Source organism: Acartia tonsa, chromosome 12, assembly GCF_053477335.1.
Source record: "Acartia tonsa isolate MP-2025a chromosome 12, ASM5347733v1, whole genome shotgun sequence".
NCBI lineage: Eukaryota > Metazoa > Arthropoda > Copepoda > Calanoida > Acartiidae > Acartia > Acartia tonsa.
Window position 1 is genome coordinate 27,909,794 of NC_137271.1, and position 25,900 is coordinate 27,935,693.

The 25,900-nt window shown below is 32.5% G+C and overlaps 1 protein-coding gene across 2 annotated transcripts in view; it reads right to left on the reverse strand.

Moving 5' to 3' along the window:
• The window catches only part of RASSF8 (ras association domain-containing protein 8), a 204,355-nt gene that overhangs the window by 134,272 nt on the left and 44,183 nt on the right, over positions 1-25,900 (reverse strand). For both annotated transcript variants that reach the window (XM_080180126.1, XM_080180125.1), the window contains exon 2: positions 23,131-23,425. In XM_080180126.1, coding sequence (XP_080036252.1) covers positions 23,131-23,202 — 72 coding nt within the window. In that variant the 5' untranslated portion in view covers positions 23,203-23,425. The remainder of the gene's footprint in view (positions 1-23,130; positions 23,426-25,900) is intronic.

Consider the following 25,900-nt stretch of genomic DNA (forward strand, 5'->3'; position numbering starts at 1 on the left):
CTTTCGGATGAGTTTCGTGCAATTAAAAGGTTAATTGTTTGTACAAATAGGAAATTCAATGATTATTATTTTGTCTAAAAATATCTTTCAAAACTTATTTTCTATCTGTATACAAAAATATACGTTGAATGAATAAAATGATCTATAACAAGTTACATACAATTAGAGAATAACTTTAGCTCATATTTATATCTTTAATAACAAAATAAATATTTAAGCCGGATTAAGTATAAATTAAACATACATTTCGAGGTTTTTACATAGTTTTTATAATCGTCTTTTTGCTTCTTTTTTATCTTATTTTTTTATTTTTGGTTTAACATCAAATTTCCATCCTTTCTTTATTGGTTGGTTGATATTTTTTTGTCTGTCCTTCCATTTTAAACATACCTAAAATAACATTGAAACATTAACAAAATAAATTACTTTATCAAAAAAAGAAAAGGTTTTCATCTTAAATTAATGAAAAAAGGAAAAGTATATTTCTCATACTTGAAAGAAATGATGAATATATAATAATCAAAATAGTTAAAGAATAACTTATATATTACGCTGTATAAAAATAATATTATATGTTCTAAAGGTATAGAGTTACTTTGCTACTAAAAAAGAATAATAGTCAATGATATCATTTTCTGTGCCCTTTAATTTAAAGTAGGCAAAACTTAGGATATTTAAAGTGATCATCGCATGTAGTAAAAAAGCAAGCATATAATATCTATTTTTTTAAAAACAAATATACATGATTTTCAATCGTCTATCAAGGTACACACTGAATGTTCTTTCAATCAATTATCTCTTGAATCATATTTCATAATATGAAAAATATCTAGGAGTTATAATTTGCTAAAGTAAAAATTCTTCAATTTCAAATAAACAGCAAAGAAATTTGACCTAGCTGTTCCCAGGAAAACGGACAAACATTCAAAAAATCTTTTTAAGTAATCTTAAGAAAATGGTCGATAAAATAGAAAAAATATTCCCTTTGTGTATTAGAATTAAAGAAAAAGTTTGGACAATCCAAAGAGAATAAGTTCACAAAGCTAAAAGCTTTTCAAATCCAACAAATGAGAAAATTTGTTTATATAACCTCCAGGATAAACTGTATTTAGTCTTAGTAAGTTAGTAACCTTATTCAGTGGTTAATTTAGAAAGTAATAGAACTTAGTGCAATACTTCAAATTTGCACTAATAAAAACAAATCATTATGTAATTTACTATAGAATACAATGCTAAAAGTGCTGAGTATTTTTTAAATTAGCAGACACCAAAAAGTTGAAACTAATTTTCTTTAGTGCCATGCCCTTCTGTCTTAACCTCTTTTCGAGGAAGCTTTGTGTTTATCAAGTTCGAAATTAATTCCTTATCATTATCCTAAAATTAAGCGCAAATGTCGTCTTTTTTGACTTTCCTTCAGTAATAGACGCGGCATGGATTGTTTATATGCGCCCACGTTTTTCACTTTTGAATGAGATATGAGTGTGTGAAGATTTCGGAGAACAAAATTGGGCCTATCATTGGTCTCATAGTGTGTGAACGACCCTAGTATACCAGGGATTTGAAACCATAAGAACTTCAGGTAGAATTTGTTAATTTTATTAGGAAGAATGGTATATAGGACGATTATATGTAGTTTTAAAAAGGCTTTAGCCAGCTAAACATGAAACTTAATAATAATTAATATATGGTTTAGTATTTTTATGTGCCTTTATTTTTGCATTTAACAATGATTTATTAAACCAAATAATTTTCCTTTAAAGCCAAAGTTTCCAAAGATTTTTAATCGTAGAGAAAAATGATTTTTAAAAAGCAAATAAGATTACGTGGTTATAAATAACTGGAATTATGAACTAATTGATTTTGTAATTTCAGGACTTTGAAATAATTTCATCAATAAATCTATATTCAAACCTGCTGTTGAAACTTGATGGTTCCTGGTATTGGGGGTTTGTATGTTCGCCAACTGATCTCGTGAACTTCCCGCTAATTCGGAAGTCAAGCTCAACCAAAGTGTCATGGTTGAGACAATTTCAAAGGACTTGAAGTTTAGGCGTTAGCAAATTTCAAATGAATGGAGTTTGAAGGAGCTGCACAAGCGAATTTCAAATAACCTGATGGTTGAAGGCGCTGCACAAGCAATTTCAAATGGTTCTGAAGAATAGGCATTAGCATTCTTCAAAGAATCTGAAGAATAGGCGTTAGCATTCTTCAATAAATCAATAGCATATAGTGTATTGATGAAAAAAAACATTGACAATTTTTCTGTGAAATAATTACCTAGTGAATCAATATGGTGCTCACTAAAAAGCAGAAAATTGAGCGAGCTATCGCTATTGGGAATGAAAGGCTAGAGGTGTTTGACGAACAGATAAAAGTGTTTTATGAAAATCTAAAAGCCTGCCAAAGTTTTAGTTCATGTGAAAATGTGAATTTAAAATCAATTCGTGACATTTTTAGTGAGGTCAAGGACCAATCTGACCTAATAAAAAGTCTAAAACCTGCCGTGGATACTAGTGAGCTGCGCGAGTTCAAGCGTGATTTGGATGAAGCTAGTGAGCAGAAAACTGTTGCAGATAAAGTTTATGCGTCGTTGGAGCAGTGTACAAAAATTCTGTACTGGCTGGACAATGATTCAGACGACGCGAGGTCAAGCACTGTCGCCAGGAACCTCGACGTCATTGAGAAGGTGAAGATGGACATGGGAGTGCTTAAAATTTCCATGGAGTTGCGCCAAGAAGTACGTGATATGTACCGAAGGCTTAGAGAGATGGAACGTCGTTCATCTAACTTGGATGAGAGTGGGACACCTGCCATTCTCTCCAGAAGTATGTCTGCCGTGGACATTCGGAGTTCCAACCCGCAGTATGGGCGCTGGGACAACAGTTTGTTGCCGTCGTTCGACGGTACTGACACGGATTACCCAAACTTTAAACAGGTCTTTAAGGATCTATGCTCTGGTTATGGATTTGCTGACCAGAGGTTAAGTCTGATGTTGTGTATGGAGAAGGTGATAACCAACCCGGAACTACGCAAGCAAGTGTCAGCGATTAGAGATCATAATGAACAATGGGCGTTTCTTGATCAGATGTTTTTATCAAACACTCGCCGGTTCATGAGGATTTTAACTAAGCTGAACAAGATGAAACCTGTGGATAAACCTGTGGACGTGGTTAGCGCAATTGCTACCTTCAAGAGCATGATGCAGGAGGTAGAAACCATCGTAGGTTCTGCAGCTAAGGATTACAATCACCTAACTCTTATTCATATTTTTAAAGACAAGTGCCCTGAAAATTTGAGAGACAAAATTATGATGGAGCTAGGTAGCATGAACCAACCAAACATCCAGAAGATTGTAGAACTGCTGGAGAGGACCAGGGGAGCCATGTTGGCTGGTGATATGTCCTATGACAATGGCGCCGGCAAGAGAAATCGTGACAGAGCTGCCGCCGCGCAAGTGTCTGGCCGCAGTGACAATGAGAATGGATGGGCTGGAAAGGACAAAACTTCCAAGTGGAATAGTGCATGTCCTATTAAAAGTTGCGAGGATAAACATCCTATTTTCCGTTGTCCCACATTTAAGAAGATGGATGTTGTTGACCGAAAAAAAGTTGTCCAGCAGAATAAATTGTGTGAACTCTGCCTGTGTGAGGGTCATGCTGCTGACAATTGTAATAAATCGGATAAGCTTGGTGTCTGTGGCACCAATAATTGCGACGGTTATCATAGTCGTATGTTGCATGAGGCTAGTGCTAGTGTGAATACAGTCTACAAATCAAGCTCTGCGCCTGGCACATGTACCTTCCTGCTGCAAATAGTTCCAGTTGTAGCACCTGGCGGCGGCGCCGGCCATGCCGCCGTCATGTTTGATTCTGGTGCGAGTCTACCACTTATATCTGAGAAGATGTCCCACAAGTTGAAGCTGAAATCTACCGGCAGATATACAAACATTTCTGTTGCTGACGGTAGTGAATCATCCTGCCGCAATGTGGTGTTCTATCTGAAGGACAGGGATGGTAACTTGAGAGAATTTGAGGCAGCTGTTATGCCTAACCTCGGAGGTGGCAACGAGATGCGCTCGGTCCATCCGGAAACCGCCGCCGAAATATTTAAGATGCCCCCAGAAAGATTTACATATATTAGTGGAGGCTTAGATATCATCATTGGAAATACACATCCTGACGTGTTTCCATCAACCTACCAGAAAGTGGGCCAGTCTATGTTGTGGCGAACCATTTTTGGTAGTGGTTTTATCTGTACAAGTGCTGACTATGGAGCTGGTCAGCAGAAATCTGCATATAAAGCTGCCGTAGCTGTTGATAATGAGCCGGTTGGTACTGCCGTAGCTGTTGATAATGAACCGGTTGGTACTGCCGTAGCTGTTGATAATGAGCCGGTTGGGTCTGCCGTAGCTGCTATTATTGAACCTGTTGGTTCTGCTTGTAACGCTGCTGATGAACCTTTTGGTTCTGCTAGTGCCGCAGCCGTTGACAACATGGCTACGGTAGGTGTTGCCGTGGCTAATATATAATGATGTTAGTTGTGCTGCAGTTATTCCTGATGATATTGGTAACGATACTGTAGCCGTTGAGAATATTGTTACGGCGGGTATTGAGCCGCTGAAGGATTCGGTTCCAGCCGGACAAGAGCCGACGGGAGTTTCGGTTCCGGCTGGACAAGAGCCGATCAGAGTTTTGGTTCCAGCTGGACAAGAGCCGACGGGAGTTTCGGTTCCAGCTGGGCAAGAGCCAATAAGAAATTCGGTTCTGGCCGGACAAGAGCCGACGGGAGTTTCGGTTCCGGCCGGACAAAAGCCGGTAGATGATTCTAAGTTTTATGACAGTCACACTTTTATTACTTGCCCTGGTGCTGTCATGAATCAAGAATCGACTTGGCTGCTGCCAACCTTGCCGCCCGACACAGGGTAAGAGGCCTGCAAATGGCGGGTGGAAATATGGCGGGTGTTGCCGCCAGAAAGTCATTGAAAAATTTCAAACCACACATATCTAATCTACAACATAAACTATTTATGTGAAAATGATCTTTAAAGAAGAAATATTACAAGTTATATATTAAGCTTGTGAAGGGAACCTAAAAAGGTTCTGCAAAGAATAAGTATTCATTATTCAACTAATTTTATTGTTCATATTTAAGCACAAAAATTCTACAAAATTGTTTAGACTTTTAAAGCAGATTTTAAAAGATTTTGTTTCTTTAAGTATGATTTTGAAAAGCAAAAGTTTGTGTGTATCAACTACCAAAGTGATTTTTGCAGATTTTTTTAGATTGAGAAAAATAGATTTTTTAAAAGTATTTTTCGAGGTATTTTTTTTCATGGTTCACGGTTGCTTAAATATGTTATTCTCAGAGTCTCATATGAGATAATGCATTAAAGTAAAGAACACAACATGTAAAATTATTATGATAATGTTTAAAATAATTTCTTATTATTATTTTTAAAAGATTATCGCAAAAAATCAAGATATTTGTTTTAATTTGTAAGCAAATAAAGGTTTTTCTTCACTCCGGAGGCAAGGATTCCTAATAATCCACGCGTAAAGATTTTTCTTCATTCCGAGAGCAGAGATTCGTAGTAGATATGTACCTAGCGACTTCGGAAACCTTGAGAAGTATTTATAGCAATTATTTTCCTAGGTACATATATTTTCGTTCATGTTTAAATATAAATTCTATTTTCTATGAGATAAGCATTTATAATAATGAACACGATGTATGATATTATTAAATTATTGATTATTATTTATATGAATATCACAGAATTAATTTAAGATAAACTATGCATATTTAAATTAACCTTTCCTTCATTTTTATCGCAGATATTAAAAAAAAAACAGTTGTTAAAAATTATGATTAACAATTGATTCTTATTTTATGGAAATTGAGATTTTTTTAGTAAAAAAAAAGCCACATTTTTCATATGCCTATTTTTATGCCTAAAATAAGAATCAAATGAAATGCGATTAAAGTTTATTCTATTTCATATGCTCAAATTTAATTTTATTGAGTTTAAATTCTTTTCAAAAGTACAATTCATCAAAAAAACTTACCTGAAAAGTTTAACAAAAAGGAATAAATGTGTCGAGGTTGCGTGATTCGATATTTATTCTAAGAAAAAAATCAAGTATTTTTTTAGCAGATTTTTTTTAAAATTATATATGAATTTCAATCAAGTAAAACATTTTTATTCAGATCAAGGAATGATTGAAAATTCATATTTAAAGTCTCATATTTTTTACAAAGAAAAATTGGTATTTTTTTTCATAATTCCGATGAAAATTCTAACGAAGATATTATTATTTTGCTATTCTTTAAGTATTAAAAAGTTTATTGTTGATTAAGATAGTACAGTTCTTATTCATTAAGTTTGAAAAACTTTCTGCCCAAGGATTTTGAAATATTTTTTCTTACTACTCTTTTTGATGCTTAACAAATTTAGTTTTAAGTACCTATAAATCTTAATTTTCTTGTCTAAGATTTATTTCGTTTTATTTTACCATTATTGTTTACATTTCAACCTGATTTCGTAGGTACTTATTGATTTATTTATAATGATTTATTACCTATTGATTATGAAATGATTATTATTTAGTATAGTTGTTATATTTACAACATCATGATTAATAGGATTATCTATTTTAGGATTGTGTATGTGATCTTGTGATTGTCATGTGCATGGAATGTTGTATGGTACAAACCAATCCCCATCCTTCTATCCTAAAATGTGAGGTATTATGAGTCCTAGTGAGGAGTATAATATTGTGTATGCATTTCACGGGGTTTCATTTAGTTAGGAGCAAAATTGTCATGTTTTTCGGGATGTGGCTATTCTCATGTGATTATGGTGAGTTGAGTTTAGTGAGAAATGTTGCTAGTGCTCAGCGCAAAAAAACCTTGAATCTCGTTAAGGAAGTTAATTTGACTTTCAAACGGGGGGTGTGTCTTAACCTCTTTTCGAGGAAGCTTTGTGTTTATCAAGTTCGAAATTAATTCCTTATCATTATCCTAAAATTAAGCGCAAATGTCGTCTTTTTTGACTTTCCTTCAGTAATAGACGCGGCATGGATTGTTTATATGCGCCCACGTTTTTCACTTTTGAATGAGATATGAGTGTGTGAAGATTTCGGAGAACAAAATTGGGCCTATCATTGGTCTCATAGTGTGTGAACGACCCTAGTATACCAGGGATTTGAAACCATAAGAACTTCAGGTAGAATTTGTTAATTTTATTAGGAAGAATGGTATATAGGACGATTATATGTAGTTTTAAAAAGGCTTTAGCCAGCTAAACATGAAACTTAATAATAATTAATATATGGTTTAGTATTTTTATGTGCCTTTATTTTTGCATTTAACAATGATTTATTAAACCAAATAATTTTCCTTTAAAGCCAAAGTTTCCAAAGATTTTTAATCGTAGAGAAAAATGATTTTTAAAAAGCAAATAAGATTACGTGGTTATAAATAACTGGAATTATGAACTAATTGATTTTGTAATTTCAGGACTTTGAAATAATTTCATCAATAAATCTATATTCAAACCTGCTGTTGAAACTTGATGGTTCCTGGTATTGGGGGTTTGTATGTTCGCCAACTGATCTCGTGAACTTCCCGCTAATTCGGAAGTCAAGCTCAACCAAAGTGTCATGGTTGAGACACCTTCCCTTTTTCCATGTACAATTTGGAATGGGTTACCCAACACAAACATTGCCTGATTAAAATCAGTGAATTACTATTCATGTTCGTGGAAGGACCTAGCTAAACTAAACTAAACAGATGCAATACAATTTAATACCCATGCAATTTCATAGATGGCGTGCACACAAACCTGGAATTTTTAAATGGCCAAAAAGCAAATACATTTTTTAAACTTTCTAATAAAATGATTTTGCTTAACTTTTTAGGTAACTTAAATTTCATTCTGACATCAAATGAACCATATTCGAAATTTTCTACCACGTAGCATTTAGTTTTTAATTCTTCTCCATTTTTGAGGTAAATTATGAAACTTTCGTTTTGTATGTTTCTTTCTGTAGTAAGATATTCGGAGTCAAAACCACGGAAGATAAGCAATATTTCCCCAATGTTTTGTATATGATATTACACTTTAATAAAATTTATTTATCTATTTTGTGAGATAACCATTTGAGATAGGTTAATGATACCCTAGAAAAATTGATGGCATAGAGGGGGGAGATAGAGAGAAGATAGAAAGAGATTAAGAAAGAAAATGCAAGGGGGATAGAGAAAAATGAAAGAGAAAGAAATTATAAAGGAAGTTTTTAAGAAACTAAAGAAAAATTGATGCTTATAATATTTTTCTGGTATTTCAAGATCATTTGGTTTTGTTGTCCCTAGGTCAAATGACAAAGCCAGTAGATTGAAAACATTTCGATTTTATAGATATACTATGCATTCCTGAAAAGGAGAACCTAATTATAATTATTTCATAACTTCAAACAAAAATAACTTAAAACTGGTAATTTATATAGCCACATATGCAAATTGTAAGAAAAAATCTAAAGAAGGACAGCTGTCATGCTTAGGCTAGAGTTAGTAAACATTAAGAAAATCCAGTTAAGATTAGGTAAGGAATTAAGGTCTGAAGCTTAAGATCTCAGATAATGCTGCTCTAAATAATTTGTACATTTCAGTGATGCTTTCAAATATCAAAAGGAGGTTTTAGGTTTTTTTCCTGACCTCACACACCCTCCCCTAGACACTAGGGGCGAAATAACTAGTAGTATATGTATAGCCTATGGACGTGTAGCTTGTACCAAAAAAATGAATTGCTGTTTTATTCATTTCTCATCTCCTTATTTTGTATGTACACTATTAAGAAAGTGCATACATAAGAATTTATAGACGCATCAGAGAACACCAATATTGGAATTCTGGTATTATTTACATCCTTCAATACCAGGGATAAACAGATTAATAATGATTAATTTTATCTTAACCACAATAACTACTATACCAAAGCAGAGAGAGGGGACAATTGGCTGTTAATTACACTAATCCGCGAAGTTTTATAACAGCGTTTTCTTATTTGTCGGCTTACCATCTTTGGAGATTTCAGTGATTGGTAAGTTCTTTAAGTTGAGTGTTTTTAAGTTTTAACCACTAATTTTGATCTACAGAAAGGGTAAATTTGTGTATCATAATTGGGAATGTATAGGTATCATTTTATCGGCCATTGGCTTATCCCTTCAGATCCCTCATCAATGACTACTATACTAAAGACATTAAACTGAAAAATGAACTATTGTACTATCCCTGTATCTCTTAATTCTAACCAAGTATTTGTAACTTTAGGATAAGAGAGTCAACCTCTAGAGGACGAATATTTCACTTCAGGTACTTCAGGTATAAAATACCCATACATTTGCATCTTCCATAAATCCTTGCTTAACTGCATTTAACATTTACGTATCGTTTAAATTTTTATTATAGAATTCTAGAATGAGAGAGAAAACTTATACGTAGATAAAAATATAAATACCATATATCATAATTACAATTTCACAGAAGCCAAATAAGATTTATAAAAAACAAGGATGACAACATCCATAAAAGCGAAGCACTGAAACAGTAGGACAAACGGACATTAACACTAATATAGTGTCAGAACTGAATAATCAGAATATAAATGTATAAGAGTTGAAGCAAAATTTTATGCAAATTGTTGAAAAACTGCTTTATACAGGATAATATTTATGGACATACTTACATTTTTAGGACTTGATTATAGAGTTGCTTCGCTTATAATATTGTACTTTGTTGTCCCAGGAATCAGTATACCAAAAATCAGACCAATCAAATAATTAGGTCACATACAAATTTGTTGTTAAAAATGTAAAAAAAATCAACATGTTTAAAATGGACGTACGGACATTCTGGTAGTGATTATAGAGTTGCTACGCTTTCTAACTCGTACCTAACTATTACAGGAATCACCATGCAAAATTTGAAATCGATAGGACAATTCTAACATGCCTAAATTAACGAAAAAAACTATTTAAAAAAGTAAAAAAATCAACATGTTTAAAATGGACGTACGGACATTTTGGTAATGATTATAGAGTTGCTACGCTTTCTAAATCGTACCTAACTACTAAAGGAATCACCATGCAAAATTTGAAATCGATAGGACAATTCTAACATGTCTAAATTAACGAGAAAAGCTATCCGTTACGGACGGACGGACGTACGGACGGACCGACCCTAATTATAGAAAAGCTTCGCTTTTAAAAACACATGAAGAGATGAATAAATAGAATAGACAAAATTAGAATTTTAAAATATACTTCAGAAGAATGTATTTATGTGCGTATGTCCAGTATGATCTTATATATCCTAACTTTCAGATATACTTGGTGTTTGACAGTGTCGGGTATTAGGCTATTTTGTGATTGGGAAAAACTACCTCTAACCCTCCATAAAAAATTAAGATTAATATAAAATCTTAACCGATAAAAATCTATTTCATTTTCGGGGGGGGGGGGGGGGGGAGTGGGTGTGGAGATGTCAATCGCAGTATTAGAATTGAAGGATAGAAAACAAAGCGTAAACAGACAACGGAAAAAATATCTAAAATTAAGAGTTAGGAATTCTGTAGCAATCAAGAGAAATTGATTACATTCAATTGTATGGAAGGATATTTCAATTTTAAATGAAACATGGAATGCTATTCTCAGTTTTATATACCTACTAAACAAAAATGATATGTGTAAAAAGGCAGGACTGTTTGTTCCTAAAGGGGTAGTTTCACGAAATGCATTTGAACTTAATTTAGTGAACCGCATATTTTTTCCTGGTTAATTGGTTAAACTACATTTATATGGCATATGTTTGAAAGAATTTCAATTTTCTACCACATAGTTTTTAAAATATAAAGACTTGAAAATAGTCTTTTTAATTGCATATATCACAAAAAAAGACGATTTTCAAGTCTTGATATTTTCAAAACTACGTGGTAGAAAATTGAAATTCTTTCAAATATATGCCATATAAATATAGTTTAACCCATTAACTAGCAAAAAATATGCGGTTCACTAAATTAAGTTCAAATGCATTTCGTGAAACTACCCCTTTTAAGGAAAGCTTATTTTGTAAGTACTTAGATTAAAAATGCATATGTTCAAAATTCTACTTTTGGAGAAATTAAAATATGGTCCCCACTACCTTCCTTCATTGTTTACAAAACATATCCGACCCCCTGAAATTAACTAACAACTAACTTCCTTTATTTTTAGGAGAGGGAAAAAACAAGGAAATTAAACATCACAAAGGGCAGAGCAATAAAAGTTCAAAACAAAATTTCATGACTTAGAAATAGGATAGAAACAATTTTAATCATTCCAAGTTGTGTGAAAGGAGTGTATGATGTTTAGTCATGGGGGGAGGGGACTACTTGAGACAACCAAAATTGCTATAGGGAGCTAATTTCGTATGTATGCTTCTCCAGGACCACCAAAGTAACTTACAGCTTCATATTTCTCGAGTATAATAAATACAAATACCTAATCATTTTAACATATATTGCTTATGTGCATCTTCATTTTTTATACAGCGAAGATGCTCTATAACCAGGATCTTGAATACCAACGTACTTATTATGTTTTGGTCAATATGGATGTTTCTATCCTTTTTCTAAATGAAGAAGATATATTATTTTGAATAGTAAAAATATAAGTAGGTGGATTTAAATTATTTTCTTCTCTCTTGCTAAACTAGGCTAGTCTAAAGGGCCTTTTCAAATTACCTAAATAGAAATAAACAACCATAAAGACCCCTATTTGTATGAAAGACTCTTCTCACATACGTAACAATAAAAATACTTCTTTTTCTCAATAACTTCTTTTTAAATAATAGGGTAAACGCCAAATTTATTTCAGTAGAGTAGTCAAATAGGACCTTACGCCTCTTTATAGGGTAAAGCTAAGCAAACTCTGTGATTTGACACGGTCAGAATAAAGTTAGGGACCCTAAGTGCCTCCCTCACCCTCCTACCATCAAAAAAATGTTTGAAATCAATTACAGAAGTTGTTGAATAGCCTAACCTATTAAAATAAGCAGCTACTATCAATATTGTATGTCAATACAAAAACGTTTGTTTTCATCTATGAAAAAAAGCAACAGCACGATTCTAAATCTGCTGACTCATTTACAAAATAACGAAATAAGAAATACTATTTTACTCTGAACTTTTCCGCAAGATTAAAGTAATAGATTATAAAATGATTGATAATATAGTTTTGTACTGTAGACTGCAATAAAAAGTACATTTTCTCCTTATAATGATCATTTTAGTGGCAAAAAATTTGAGACTAAATAGATTTTGTCTACAGATCTACAACACTTTTACCAAATAATTGCAAGATACCAAACATAGAATCTAACATATCCTAAGTTGCGAAGAAAAAGGGAGAGGTAGGTTTGGGTAAAATCCGTAAAGATGTGTGTTTTAAGGCTTAAAAATAGTAGTAGAACGATAATATTCACTAAATATGTGTATTTCTTACCTATTGAAAAGAACTATAGACAATTTTTTTTTGAGTTAACATAAATTTTTATCGTTCTACTACTGTTTTAACTTAAAACACATAACCTTTAAGGATTTTACCCGAAACCTACCTCTCCCTTTATTATCTATTGTCATACCCATGTTAAATTATAGCGTACCCCATATTATCAGATTTATTTCTTAGCTATCTGGAAACGAATATATTTGACAACAGTGCATAAACACTAAATATTATTTATGAAAAGCTATTATATTCCAATCATACTCATTTAGGCCAAAATAAATAGATCAAAAAAATACTGCGATATTTTTTGGCCATTAATAAAAATGCTAAAGATGAAATAATACTATGTAGGATGTTTGTCTGTATATAACAAAATCTAAAGCCGCTAGGTTATAATTTACAGGGAAGTTTCATTTTTGGACCTTGGAATTGACAAATTTTATTGTTATCAATGTTTTCAGTTAATGTTAGTCAAAAAATTAAAAACCCCATGTAACCATGTAAAAATTTAGACATATAGATTTAAATATGAACTGAAAAATGTGAAGAAAAAAAACTTGAAAAACAATCCAAACTTCTGTTCCCTAAAACTTTTTTCTCTCAAATTTTGGGAGGTAACTGTTTTGCCAGTTATTAGTCTATTAACGAAAAAATTATGGCAACCTATGAATTTTTAATTTCAACTTAAATTTGCCTTAAAAAGAGGTTTTTGCAGGTGTTAACAAATGAACTAAGATGTCCGTACGAACAAACAAGAAAAGAATTTTCTTTCATTAATTTCATAATATTATGCGATATAATATTTTTCTTTAAAAGAATAATTTTCTCTGTAACATTTCATACACACAAGAAATAGATTGATATGGCAAAATTAACTAAATCAATTTAAACTTTTTTTTGTTGGTCTGAAAAGACATAACTCCAAAAATTTTGGTGTTACAGCGTCAAAAAGGGTTCATTTAAAAACAAATTTAGTTAAAATAATGATTCTACAGATGCAAGGCAAAAAAAGGGACATAAAAAGTGGTTAATATAGAAACAGGGACGATTATTTCAATATTTACCTAGCTTAGTCTTAATACATAAATATATTTTGAAAGACAAAATCTTAATCTAAACGACAATTTAATTTTTTAAATTATCTTTAACAGACTGACGATAGGATATACCCTTCTTTCAGTTTAGTTGCGCTACTCAACACCATGGATTTTAAGGGATACTACAAATTAAAGTAAAACACAATCTGCAGATTAAAAATATTGGTTGGAATGCTTGGACACTAGTAGAAGGAACCAACCAAACATGATTCAAAATAAGTTTAAAGCAAACGAAAAAGAGATCGCGTTTGTATAACTCTGGTTACCAATATAAATTTCGGTTCAAAGTCCCCTCCCCCTCTGACTACACATTCTATTTTAATATGAAAATGTGTTTTTAATAACAAAGCAATTCTTAAGACAATTTGACTTATTACATGAGTAATTTTAGCACACTTGGTGAGTAAACCTCCACCCTACCTAGCCAATAAATAAATAAGATATATTTGACTACCTGGATCCAGTCTTGGGATCCAAATTGCTTCCTACTCTTTTGTAGCGACTAAGCTGTGTTTCCGATTCTATTGGCTGAAATTTAAAGACCCAATGGAAAGCCGACACAGGCTCCACGGGATGGGGACATACAGTTATTTAACCCCTTCCCCCATTTATTGTTTACTTTAATACCTAGCCAACCATCTCAACTGCTTTTGTTAGATGGTAGAAATGTACCATAATTCTGTACCCCATAAGTTGTAGGACAATTTTTAGTGGATTGTGAAGCTCTAATACCACTCCACATTCTCAGAAGTAGTTCAAATTTTTATTTCTATCTCTGACACTGAGGGGTAAATTTACCAAACGAGGGAAGTTACTAGGGTATAGGGTGTCCCATAGAGTAGTGGTAGAGTACTACGCTGTGGTAGGGAAAATCTGAGTTCAAGTCCCCTTATAGATATTGCACTTGGATGCGAATGCTGTTGTAATTTGTCAGAATATAATCACGCAACCTTCCCTGTGATGCCCTTAGGTTGTAAGGAGTGAGATTTGTAGGAAGTTAGGATCCTACTGTAATCGTGCTTTCCCTCGTCCATGCTCCTCATTCATATGAGAGTGCCATTAATTAGGGTGGCTTAATATGGAACACCTGTTAAAACTCTAGGCCAGGGGGATGTGATAATTGAGTAGCTTCTACGAGAATTGCGGGTCAGCTTGTAATGTAACATAGAATACACTCAGCTGTGCGCGAAGCTTACCAATCCAGGATTGGTCAAAGGATTCTCACCTCCAATCTCCTCGTGCATCTGAATCCTAACTTCAGAGAATCAAGGCTACATACATACAGCAACTTAATCTAATATTGTAATGTATAGTGAGATATTGTTGTGTAATAATACAGTATCGTGCTGTTCAGTGGCACAGCTACTCTATAGCTAAGGAATGTCTGACCGACTGTAAACAATCGTTTTAGCATAATTAATTTAACTTTTTTTCCTTTAATTTTTCAGGGAGGGAGGAGTTATGGGAATTTTAATTGCGCATAAAAGTTATATTTAACCTTTCTCAAACTTTAATGACTTTTGTTAAATCTTAAAGTTTTCTACCAATAATTTTGATCTGCAAAAGGGGTAATTGTGTTTATCATAATTTTGGTTGTACATCCATTTATTGTCCACTGTCCCTTACCTCTGTAATAATAGAGTGTCGTGCTGTTTTAATTACAAACTATTATATATTAATTTAGATCTGTGTACTCTACATATGAAGGGATCTAAAGGGATAAGACAATAACGAATAAATTGATGTACATCCCCAATGATGAAACACAAAATAACTTCCTAATAGATTGAAATAAGTTGATGAAACGTTTGAAAACTCAATAAAAGCCCCCAAAGTTGTTGAGCCAACGAATAAAAAAAGCGTTAACTTAGGAGAATAAGAAAAAGTTAACTTTGGGGACTAGTGTAATAAACAGTCCATTGTCCCCTCTATCTCTGCTACATATGTGTAAAATCATTGTATAACTGTACACTACAATTGCTGTGTATACGTATGCGTTTGTCCAGGAAGACCCCAGAAACGCAGGGAGGAAGGGCTCTTTAGGCTGTTTATTACACTAGTCCACAAAGTCTTATAATTAAGTTCGTATTGTGAGCATTATGATTTTATTTTTGTCACTAATACTAATTAATACATGGGGGGGGGGGGGCGGATGTGCTACTTTTTAAAAACCAAAAGTAAATCGCGAATGATTTCAGCCCATAAAAGAGTTACAGCTCTAGAATTCGGCACAGCAGTTGCTTTTGTGGTAAACAATATGGAACTGTGAAGAAACGGCGGCGCTTCCGCCAAAAACCACCGTTTACCGCCGATTTTTTCCCTTTTTTTCGCCAAATCAGACAGTTCTCAATCATCTGACATAAACTTTTTTTCTCATAAAAATTTCCCTTTTATTTTCACGTGACACTTCAAACATGTCAATATTAAAACAAATGGAAGTGTAAAATCTTACAAGTGTCACGTGAAAATATAAGGGAAATTTTTAAAAGCGAAGCTTTTCTATAATTAGGGTCGGTCCGTCCGTCCGTCCGTAACGGATAGCTTTTTTCGTTAATTTAGGCATGTTAGAATTGTCCTATCGATTTCAAATTTTGCATGGTGATTCCTTTAGCAGTTAGTTACGATTTAGAAAGCGTAGCAACTCTATAATCATTACCAAAATGTCCGTACGTCCATTTTAAACATGATGATTTTTTTTACTTTTTTAACATCAAATTTTTATGTGATCTAATTATCCGATTGATCTGATTTTTGGTATATTGATTCCTGGGACAACAAAGTATAATGTAATAAACGAAGCAACTCTATAATCAAGTCCTAAAAATGTAAGTATGTCCATAAACATTATCCTGTATCAAGCAGATTTTTAACAAAGGGGGGGGGGGGCGAAAGTGACACTTTTTGAAACCAAAACTAAGAGTCAACAAAGGAACTGAACTAAAAAAAGGGTTACAGGTCTGAGATTTTGCATGGCAGTTGCTTTATAGGGGTACAATATGGAACTGTGAAGAAACGGCGGCGCAACCGCCGAAAACCGCCGTTTCCCGCCGTAATTTTTGTTGCCTTTTCTCGGCGGTTTCGGCGGTTGCGCCGCCGTTTCTTCACAGTTCCATATTGTACCCCTATAAAGCAACTGCCATGCAAAATGTCAGACCTGTAACACTTTTTTTAGTTGAGTTCCTTTGACTTTTAGTTTTGGTTTCAAAAGGTGTCACTTTCGCCCCCCCCCCCCTTTACTCACAATTTTGCTTTGACTCTTATACATTTATATTAGGATTATTCAGTTCTGAAACTATACAAGTGTTAACGTCCGTTTGTCCTACCGTTTCAGTGCTTCGCTTTTATGGATGTTGTCATCCTTGTTATGAAAAAAAGAGTTTATCTCAGATGGTTCAAAATTGTCTATTATAGCAAGAAAAGGTAAAACAAAGGGAGGGGGCGAAAGTGACACTTTTTAAAACCAAAACTAAAAGTCAAAGGAACTAAACTTAATAAAGAGTTACAGCTCTTAGATTTAGCATGGCAGTTGCTTTAAAGAGGTACAATATGGAACTGTGAAGAATCGGCGGCGAAACTGCCGCTCCCTCCAAAAACCGCCGTTTCCTGCCGAACTTTTCTTGCCTTTCTTGCCAAATTAGACAATTTTTAATCATCGGAGATAAATTTTTTTTCATAAAAATTTCCCTTATATTTTCACACTTACAATATTTCAAATATGTCATTGTCAATATTAAAAAAATCGCAAGTGTCAAGTGCAAATATATTAAATGGCATCATACTTCTAGTAAAACCATACTGGCTGGAAACGGTGGTTTTCGGCGGGAGCGGCGATTCCGTCTCCATTTCTTCATAGTTCCATATTGTACCTCTTTAAAGCAACTGCCATGTCAAATATTAGAGCTGTAACTCTTTATTTAGTTGAGTTCCTTTGACTTTTAGTTTTGGTTTTAAAAAGTGTCACTTCCGCCTCCCCCCTTTCAGCAAGAAGCGGAGGTTTTCAGCGGGAGCGGCGGTTCCACCGCCGTTTCTTCACAGTTCCATATTGTTCTCCACAAAAGCAACTGCTGTGCCGAATTTTAGAGCTATAACTCTTTTATAAGCTATGATCATGCGCACATCCGCCCCCCCCCCCCCTCTTTATATATCAAACACGCAGCAAATATTTGGCTATAAAATCAATATGATAGTGCCACCCAACGTGAAAAATCAAGTGAATTGCACCTCTTTAGATTACATATCGGCGTTTATACAAACTTAAATAAAAAATATCCATCTAATTAGCATATTTGTTTCAAAGTTAAATAATTAGTTTTACATGAATATAATGTAAAAAATGATAAGTTTTGTCCAAATTGCATCATAATACAATTTGAATGAATAATAACTCAGATTAGAGATTATTGAAAGTAAAGTTTTGATGCAAAGGTTCTTTACCAGGTCCAGGGATGTGCAACCTAAAATGTTAATAAACTAATTGTAGTTTCTTTTCCCCTGCATCAGAGAGTTTCCATTATCCAATTGAGTTGAATTTCTTTTAAAAGAACAGGACAATTTTGATCTGGAAGTTATGTAAAGACATAAATAACCTAAATACTGAAAAGCAGTCTAAAATGTGATTAATTTCAAAGAGCAGAAAAGTTGTGGGAAAATAGATTTTCATCAGGTAAAATAGTAAGCTTCATCCACAAACAAATACACACACACACACATAAACCCACTTACCCCAAGTCCTTATCTAACCCTTAAACTTATTTTCCCAAATGCAGGAATAGTTTCTAAGGAGAATTGTATACCTAGAATAGCTAATAGTGGAAGCTAATATTTAAATACATTTTCAAACGAGGATTTTTTTGAGTTGGTTTCTATCCTTTACTTTTAAAAATACTAGCGGCTACGCCCCTAACATCTGGAGGAATTTTATTCAAAAGGAAAGAGATGGTCTAGAAAAATATCCTATGTGAAGCTTCAGACAAAAAAACCTTACTACTTTAGGTATATAATAGGATGATATCTATAAAAAAAAATTTTTTACATATAATCTCTGGAAAATCGCATATCAACTACAACAAAATAGCCAATAGTTATGTAAGTAATTATATCAAAGTTATTTGTACCGGGTTATACTTGGCTTTAAGATAAAGTAGGTATGATTTGGAGAATATAAAGAAAATAGCTCTCCTTGTCGCTTTTCACTAAATTAATAATTTCTGCAACCTTATCAAAGTGGTTTTGGTAAATAGTAGAACCTCTAAAATGCCATTCATAGCTCTATCTCTTTTAAAAAAAGTGGATAGTTCAAGCTTTGGACTACAGAAATTCAAATTATTGTAATCTGTATGTAGAGTTTTAAATGCATTTTTAAATTAATTTTATATTTCTTCAAGGTTTAGGTAAACTAGAAATATAACTTATGATAAATAGTATTATAAACAGGTATAAATCAGAAAGGAAGGGGACAATGAGCTGTTTATTACACTAGTCCCCAAAGTTTTAAATAACGTTTCTTACTCGTTAGCTTAACAACTTTGATGACTTTTAATAAAATATGATAGGGTTATTCATTATGTTGAGTGTCCTAAATTTTCAACCATTATTATTATCTACAGTGAAGGGAATTTTGTGTATCATTATTGGGTGTAAATCAATTTAACCACCATTCCTTATCACTTGAGATCCCTTGGTGTAAATAAAAATATAAAAAAAGTTAAAGTTGGTAGAGTTAGAGTAAATTTTTTTTAACTCAATAACTTTCCTATTGTAATCTTATTAGTTTAGCATTTATATAAATACAGTGCGTCTGTCAGATGTCTGACTGTCTTAAATGCAACTGATATTTTAAACTTAACAATGTCAATCCATTTTGGCTGCGCTACTGGTGAACAATAGTTCTAGATTTACTATTATTAACCCATAGGTATATCGTCAATTAACAATAATTTCACTTTGAATCTCTTTAAATTGAATATTTCTTCCTTCATCCAAATGAATGATTCTATGGTGCAGTTACTATATGATTGGTCTATCTGTAAATCCTTAATTGTCACTTCTAAAATAAATGTACCAACTATAGTACATGTCTTTCTCATTTAAAATGTTAAGGGGAGGACGGGTGTGACACTTTTAGAAACAAAAACTAAAAGTCAAAGGAACTCAACTCGAGTTAAATCACTGAAATTTGGCATGGCAGTAGTCATTAAGAAGTATAATGTGGAACTTAAAGAAAAGAAGGAGGAAACGTTTTTTTTTTCAACAAAAAAAATTTAGTTGAGTTCCTTTGAAATTTAGTTTAGGTTTCTAAAAGTGTCACACCCGCCCTCCCCCTTTGCTTTAGCTGCGCTACTTATAGACAATAGTCCTTGTTATTTCATTTTGAACCTTCTCTATCGCCAATAGAATAATAATTTCACTTTAATATTCTTTAGATATTACACTATTTATCAATTTTACGGGGAGAGACATTGAATCTTAAAAATAACCATTTTGACTCCAATTTCTCCCATCTAGATTCTATTAATTACAAATACAACATGCTACAAAAAGATAAGGCTTTAAAACCAATATTTTGTAGGTATTAAAGTCGACAATTTTTATTGGCAGAAAAGCAAAGGGCAAAATTTTTCTGGTGAAGCTAGTTCAGAAAGGTAGGATTACAATTAGGGTTGGCAATCCGTCTAATTTTTTTATTCGGATTCTGGATTCAAAAATTGGACGGATTACGGATTCGGATTGCCAACCCTAGTTACAAAAATCAACAATCCCTTCTCCTCACCCTCCCATTGTAACAGCTCTAAATAGAAATTGGTATAAGATTTCTAGGCAAATTAGGCATAACTTTGCACTTTTTGAACGCGGAAAATGTTGTTTTATCTCCAATGGATGTATCACATTATTTTTTAGAATATTTATCTAAAATTTTTGATGTAATAGAATGATTAAAGGCTAGTCTGACAAAATTAGAAATTTCAATCAGTGCAGCCACTATATAATTTCAATTTACTCAAAATTTTTATTTTATGATAGTCAAAAAAATATTCACTATTAAGACAAACTGTATTTTTTTAATGATGAAATATCTTTATATTCGACTTTATCTATCCATGAATGAACGAACGGAATTATACTATTTATAAGTTAGCTGTCCTTTCATGATGCTATTTCGTCCCTGTTTCATCATCTTAGACTTTAAAAGTTTTTTGCTGTGTCTGTATAATAGACAGTATAAAGATAGATTAATCCTAAACATACTTTAAAGTCAAAATTTTCTACAATACACAAGTAGGTTATCGTTCATAGATTCTGTTGGAATCTTTCTATTAGTTTTAAACCTTTGCATAAGAAAGTGCCATTTTAATACGTTGTTATTGTGATCTAGGGAGGGTTTCCCTGTGACCAATATAACATCAACTGGCCTCAGATAAAACACTAACTACCGTTTTCTGTGCTTGACAAAACTTTTACTAAATTAAGATAATGATAAAATGATTACTCTAAATTTTGCGTGTGTCCGTCTATCCATCTGTGTAAGAGTAAAATTGAGTATAGCGTATCTTGAATACCAATGAACAGATATATGTGATAGAAAAAAGTTCCCATTGAAAAAAAGTTGTAAAATATATTTTGCGCAATTTCATCGAATAGATGATTTTTATTGACAAAAGTTATCATAACTGACATATTTAGGTCGACATTATATCCAACATTTATTATAATTACTCGGAGATAATGGATTGCAAATTATTATGGTAAACAAATTTTTCCATTCTTGCTCATTTTCTGGTTTAAAACTTTACTTATTCAATGCCAAATTGGTTACTTTCCAAACAATTTAACCAATAATTTTTATCTACATATAGAGTAATTTTGTCAACATTGGACATATGTGGTACTAGAAATATAAAAAATTAGTACCATTTAACATGACTGTAAGCAAAAATATGCTTTTAAAACTTGATAGATTATTATAGTCACCTATTAGATCTATGTAATTAATGACAGATTTGATAAAAACCGGCCAAACGGCTGAGCCGTTAACAGTTACTTTTCCAACTTTTTGTTCCATTTAGGGAAAATAGACTTACCAATGATTACTCATACAAAGTTTCTGATCAAAATTCGGATTCTAAGTGCCATTTGCGCATTGTTTACGAGATGGTTGCATTACCCCGCCCCCCCCCCCCCTTTAAAATAAATTTTTTATCTCTAAAGGTCCCCTGGAAATTCTGCTTGGACAAGAACTTAAATACCAAATGCAATAAGACATTTTTTTATGAGCAGCGTAGCGCAGTAATAAAAAACAGCATTTGAGAAAAGAGTAAAACATTAAACTGTAATACAGCATTATAAATGTGCGAAATAACCTAACTTTAGAGAAGCTAATCACTACCTTATCTTCCCCCTCAAGTTTTATCATTAAAATTTACAATCATTTAGATTATCATTTATTAACTTTTTCAGAGAAGCTTTGGCAAGACTGGGTACAAATTACTTTGAGAAATAGAACTTTAACTCACCTATAACAAGATTCTACATAGAATAGAAATCAATATTCTAAGAAAAATTCTCAGGACAGATCAGGTTTTGATTTGAATTATTAAAAGATAATTAAACGTATGTGATCCAAGTTTTTTTTGTATTATTAAGAGATAAGAACAATTTCGATATTGAATTTATTTTTTTTTAAATCACCAAAATAACGGGAAAAACTAACCCAAAATAGACGGATGTTTTTAAGACACAAAGCAAAATTAGTTGCTAACTCAAAATATATGTAATTTCTATTTTGAGTACCCTTTCTAACGAATACCAATTTAAAAAAAAACAGTTTTAGTTGTATTATTAATTTTTCATGAAAGCCTACCCCCATCCTTAGATCGTATAAGAGAGTGTGAGAGCGGACCAAAAATTGATTTTCTCTTATGGTTGAACATTGAATAATTCAACTCATATTAATCTTTACTTGCCCAATTTTCTGATACATCACATCCTTATAATAAAGTAACAGGATGTCTTCTGTTTGTATGTTTAACCGCTGAACCGATATGGTTATTCTTTAAAGTGAAGCTTCTTGATGATACAAGGAGGGAGGTTTGCCCACCATAACAAGAGAAATAGCCCCTAGTAAAAAATCCCCACTCCCCCCAAAAAGGGATTTTTACTTTTTCTTGTTAAAACTTTTCAAAAATTGACAATTTAAAGGTGGGCGGGTCTACCCCCAACCCCCCTAAGATTCTCCTAGAGGCTTCTGGGAGCTTAGCCGCTAGTAATTATATATTTTAAGTGTATGCAAGTAAATTAAATACTGAAGTAACTAGGTATATGTTTAATTATGCATGACATCAAAGATCTTGAAAACAACCAGACATACTTGTAAAATATCTTAAAAGAACTTTAAAATTTATCTATCTTTAATATCTAGTTTAAGGTAAAAATTTTAATTAATTTTTTTTCCATTCAAAAGTAGTCTTCTAAGCTCAAAAGAAAATTGCTACCTGACATGTCGTCTTCTCTGTGACACCGCATACAATCCTCTGTATTCCCTCCACCCAAACTTTCAACTCCATTTTTGGAGGGTTTTTGGAGCCAATTGTTTTGTAGATTTTTTATAACGTTTCGAAGATTTTCACTTTGTCACTTTTTAAAAACTTTTATGTATTACCTATATTTTTAAAAATCAAGTATCTAAAAGATAGAAATTTGGATGTGTGGATTCCATGATTGTAGAAGTGTCACGTAAACATTTTTCTGTTGAATTTTTACTTGATCATTTTCATTCACTACAAATACCTGAAATAATAATTTTACAATTTTCAAATGATTCTCAAGTAACTTTTTTAATATTCAAACCATGTTTTAAATCATCCAGGGAATTCTATCACAATAAGCAGAAGCAATTCAAGAAATGCTAGAAAACACTTCTGTCATAAAACACAATAAAGACATGAAAAAATGTTAACAAAAATACATTTTTCCCGAGTCACAAAATAACTGTCATAAAATTAAAATTTTACATGGGAAAACGTTCAATTAAATGGCTTTGCTTTAGATTAGGTTATTTAAAGTTAGAAACTTATAGTAAAACTTCCAGACAAAGGTTTTGCAATCATTGGGTTGGTTGTCTGATGGATGTTACGTAAATTATTTTCATGTTTTATTTCTTTATTAGTAACTATTGACTGCACCCCTAGCATTCTGGGGCTTCATATTCAAAGCGGAAAGGAGGGGCTTAAAAATGGCCTAAAACCATGCCACGACTTCAATATAAAAATGAAATAGCATAAAACCATCCAAGGGCCTATATGAAGCTTCAAAGCTTCCCTAAATTGTGGAACTCAATCGGTTCAGTAGTTATGATATATTAAGTTACTGACAAAACATTTGCTACTTTATTTAAAAGGATAATTGTGTAACCATCTAAAAGTCTAGTTATTTCTATACTAGTTTGTAAAATTCATGAATCAAACAGCAGTACTTATAATTCTTTTTAAAATATACATTAACACAAATTCAAAAGGATTAGGTAAAAAATATAAAATACAAACAAAGGAACGAGTTTTTGAGGTAAAAATTGTTAGCAACTGGTTTTGTTTAAAAAATCAAATAAACTATGTAATTATAAAATTTCCTTTTTTCCTTTTTCCTAAATGTCCTATTTTGTTTATAAAACCTTTCCGTATTCAGATCAATTCATCGTCTGTTGCAATATCCATGTATCCATGCGATTTGACCAACTTTTTATTTTGTCGACATGACAAATGACACTTTAATTATGCAAAAGCTTTCCAGTTTAGAGTTATACATTTAATTTTTATGAAAAAATATGATTGTGTACATTTTTCATAATTAGAGCGAATAAATTAAAGTTACAAGTTATCTAAAGAGAAAGAGAACATACGAAAGTAAATATTAGAAAACACGATCTTTCATTCGTTGGCTTTAAAAAGTTTGGTACTTTTCAGAAATGTTGAATGAATTGTACAAATTAGATGTTCCAAACTTTTTCACTCATAATTTAAATCTACATATTTTTTTCTTATTAAAAAGTGGGCGTTTTCCTCTTAGGAAATTTTTTTTTCAATTTTAAAAATTTGAGTACCCCCCCCCCCATCCCCCCCCCCCCCCGACAACGAACAACTATTTTAGTTTAGGTTAGGTTATAGGATAGGAAGCCGAGCGCTGCGGCCAGACGTGTTCATTGTCGGGGGGGGGGGGGGGGGGGGGACTCAAATTTTCAAAATTGAAAAAAAAATTTCTAAGAGGATAATACCAAAAAGTGTAATCTAAAATTCTTATTTAAACTCTTAAATGTTTGAGGAGGGAGGGGTTCTAAAAAGGGAATTCTAATGCCGTAAAAATCCCCATAATTTTAATCATCATCATGAAACATTTAAAAAGATATAATTCAGAGCAGCAGCGCTTCTTTACACAGGAAAAAAGCTTGAAACTTTGAAAAGTTAAAGCACAATTATAGTAATAGTGCGTTGAACATGGAAGAAAAAAACATCTTATTCTTCAGTTTGATATTTCGTAATTGTGAAATACTGAACATCATTAAGACAGGATTAAGTATAGTAAAAAAAAAGAGCAAGTTTGAGGAATCATTTGAACTGTAGATAAACCATTATATCTAAAACTTTATCGCCAGTACAAATCAATTTATTTCAAAATATCATTTAATTTTAGTGTTGATATTAAAAGTAAAATAAGCCGGGAAAAAGATAAAATATGTAGGGATGTAACGGAATAAGACAATGGCCGATAAATTGATGTACATCTCCAATGGTGATACAGAAAATTGTCCTTTCTGAAGATTTGAAACATTTGGACACTCAACTTTATAAACCATCCAATCCAAAAAAAAACTTTGGGGACTAGTGTAAAAACTGTGGGGACTATCAATAGTTCAAAAGCAATACATTCAGATGGACGGACGAATTCTTATAAATATTTTTTTATCTAAAATGTATCCCTTTTCCGTATTGGGTAATTAACCTATAACTTTAACGTAATATTGTGCGCAAATGTGTGTTTTAACAGGGATAAATACATATATACAATAATAATTCATTTGCGTTTCAGTGGAAAGCTGTTTTTGACAGTTGTTCACGGAAAGGTTAATAAAAATCACATTATTCATTTCCAACCATGTAGTTAAAAAAAAGTCTAGAAGGTATGGAAATCATTGGTAATACCCTTATTTTACTTATTTTATCAACCTTTACATTCTTTGATTGTGATTTTGTATCTGTATGTTTGTGTGTA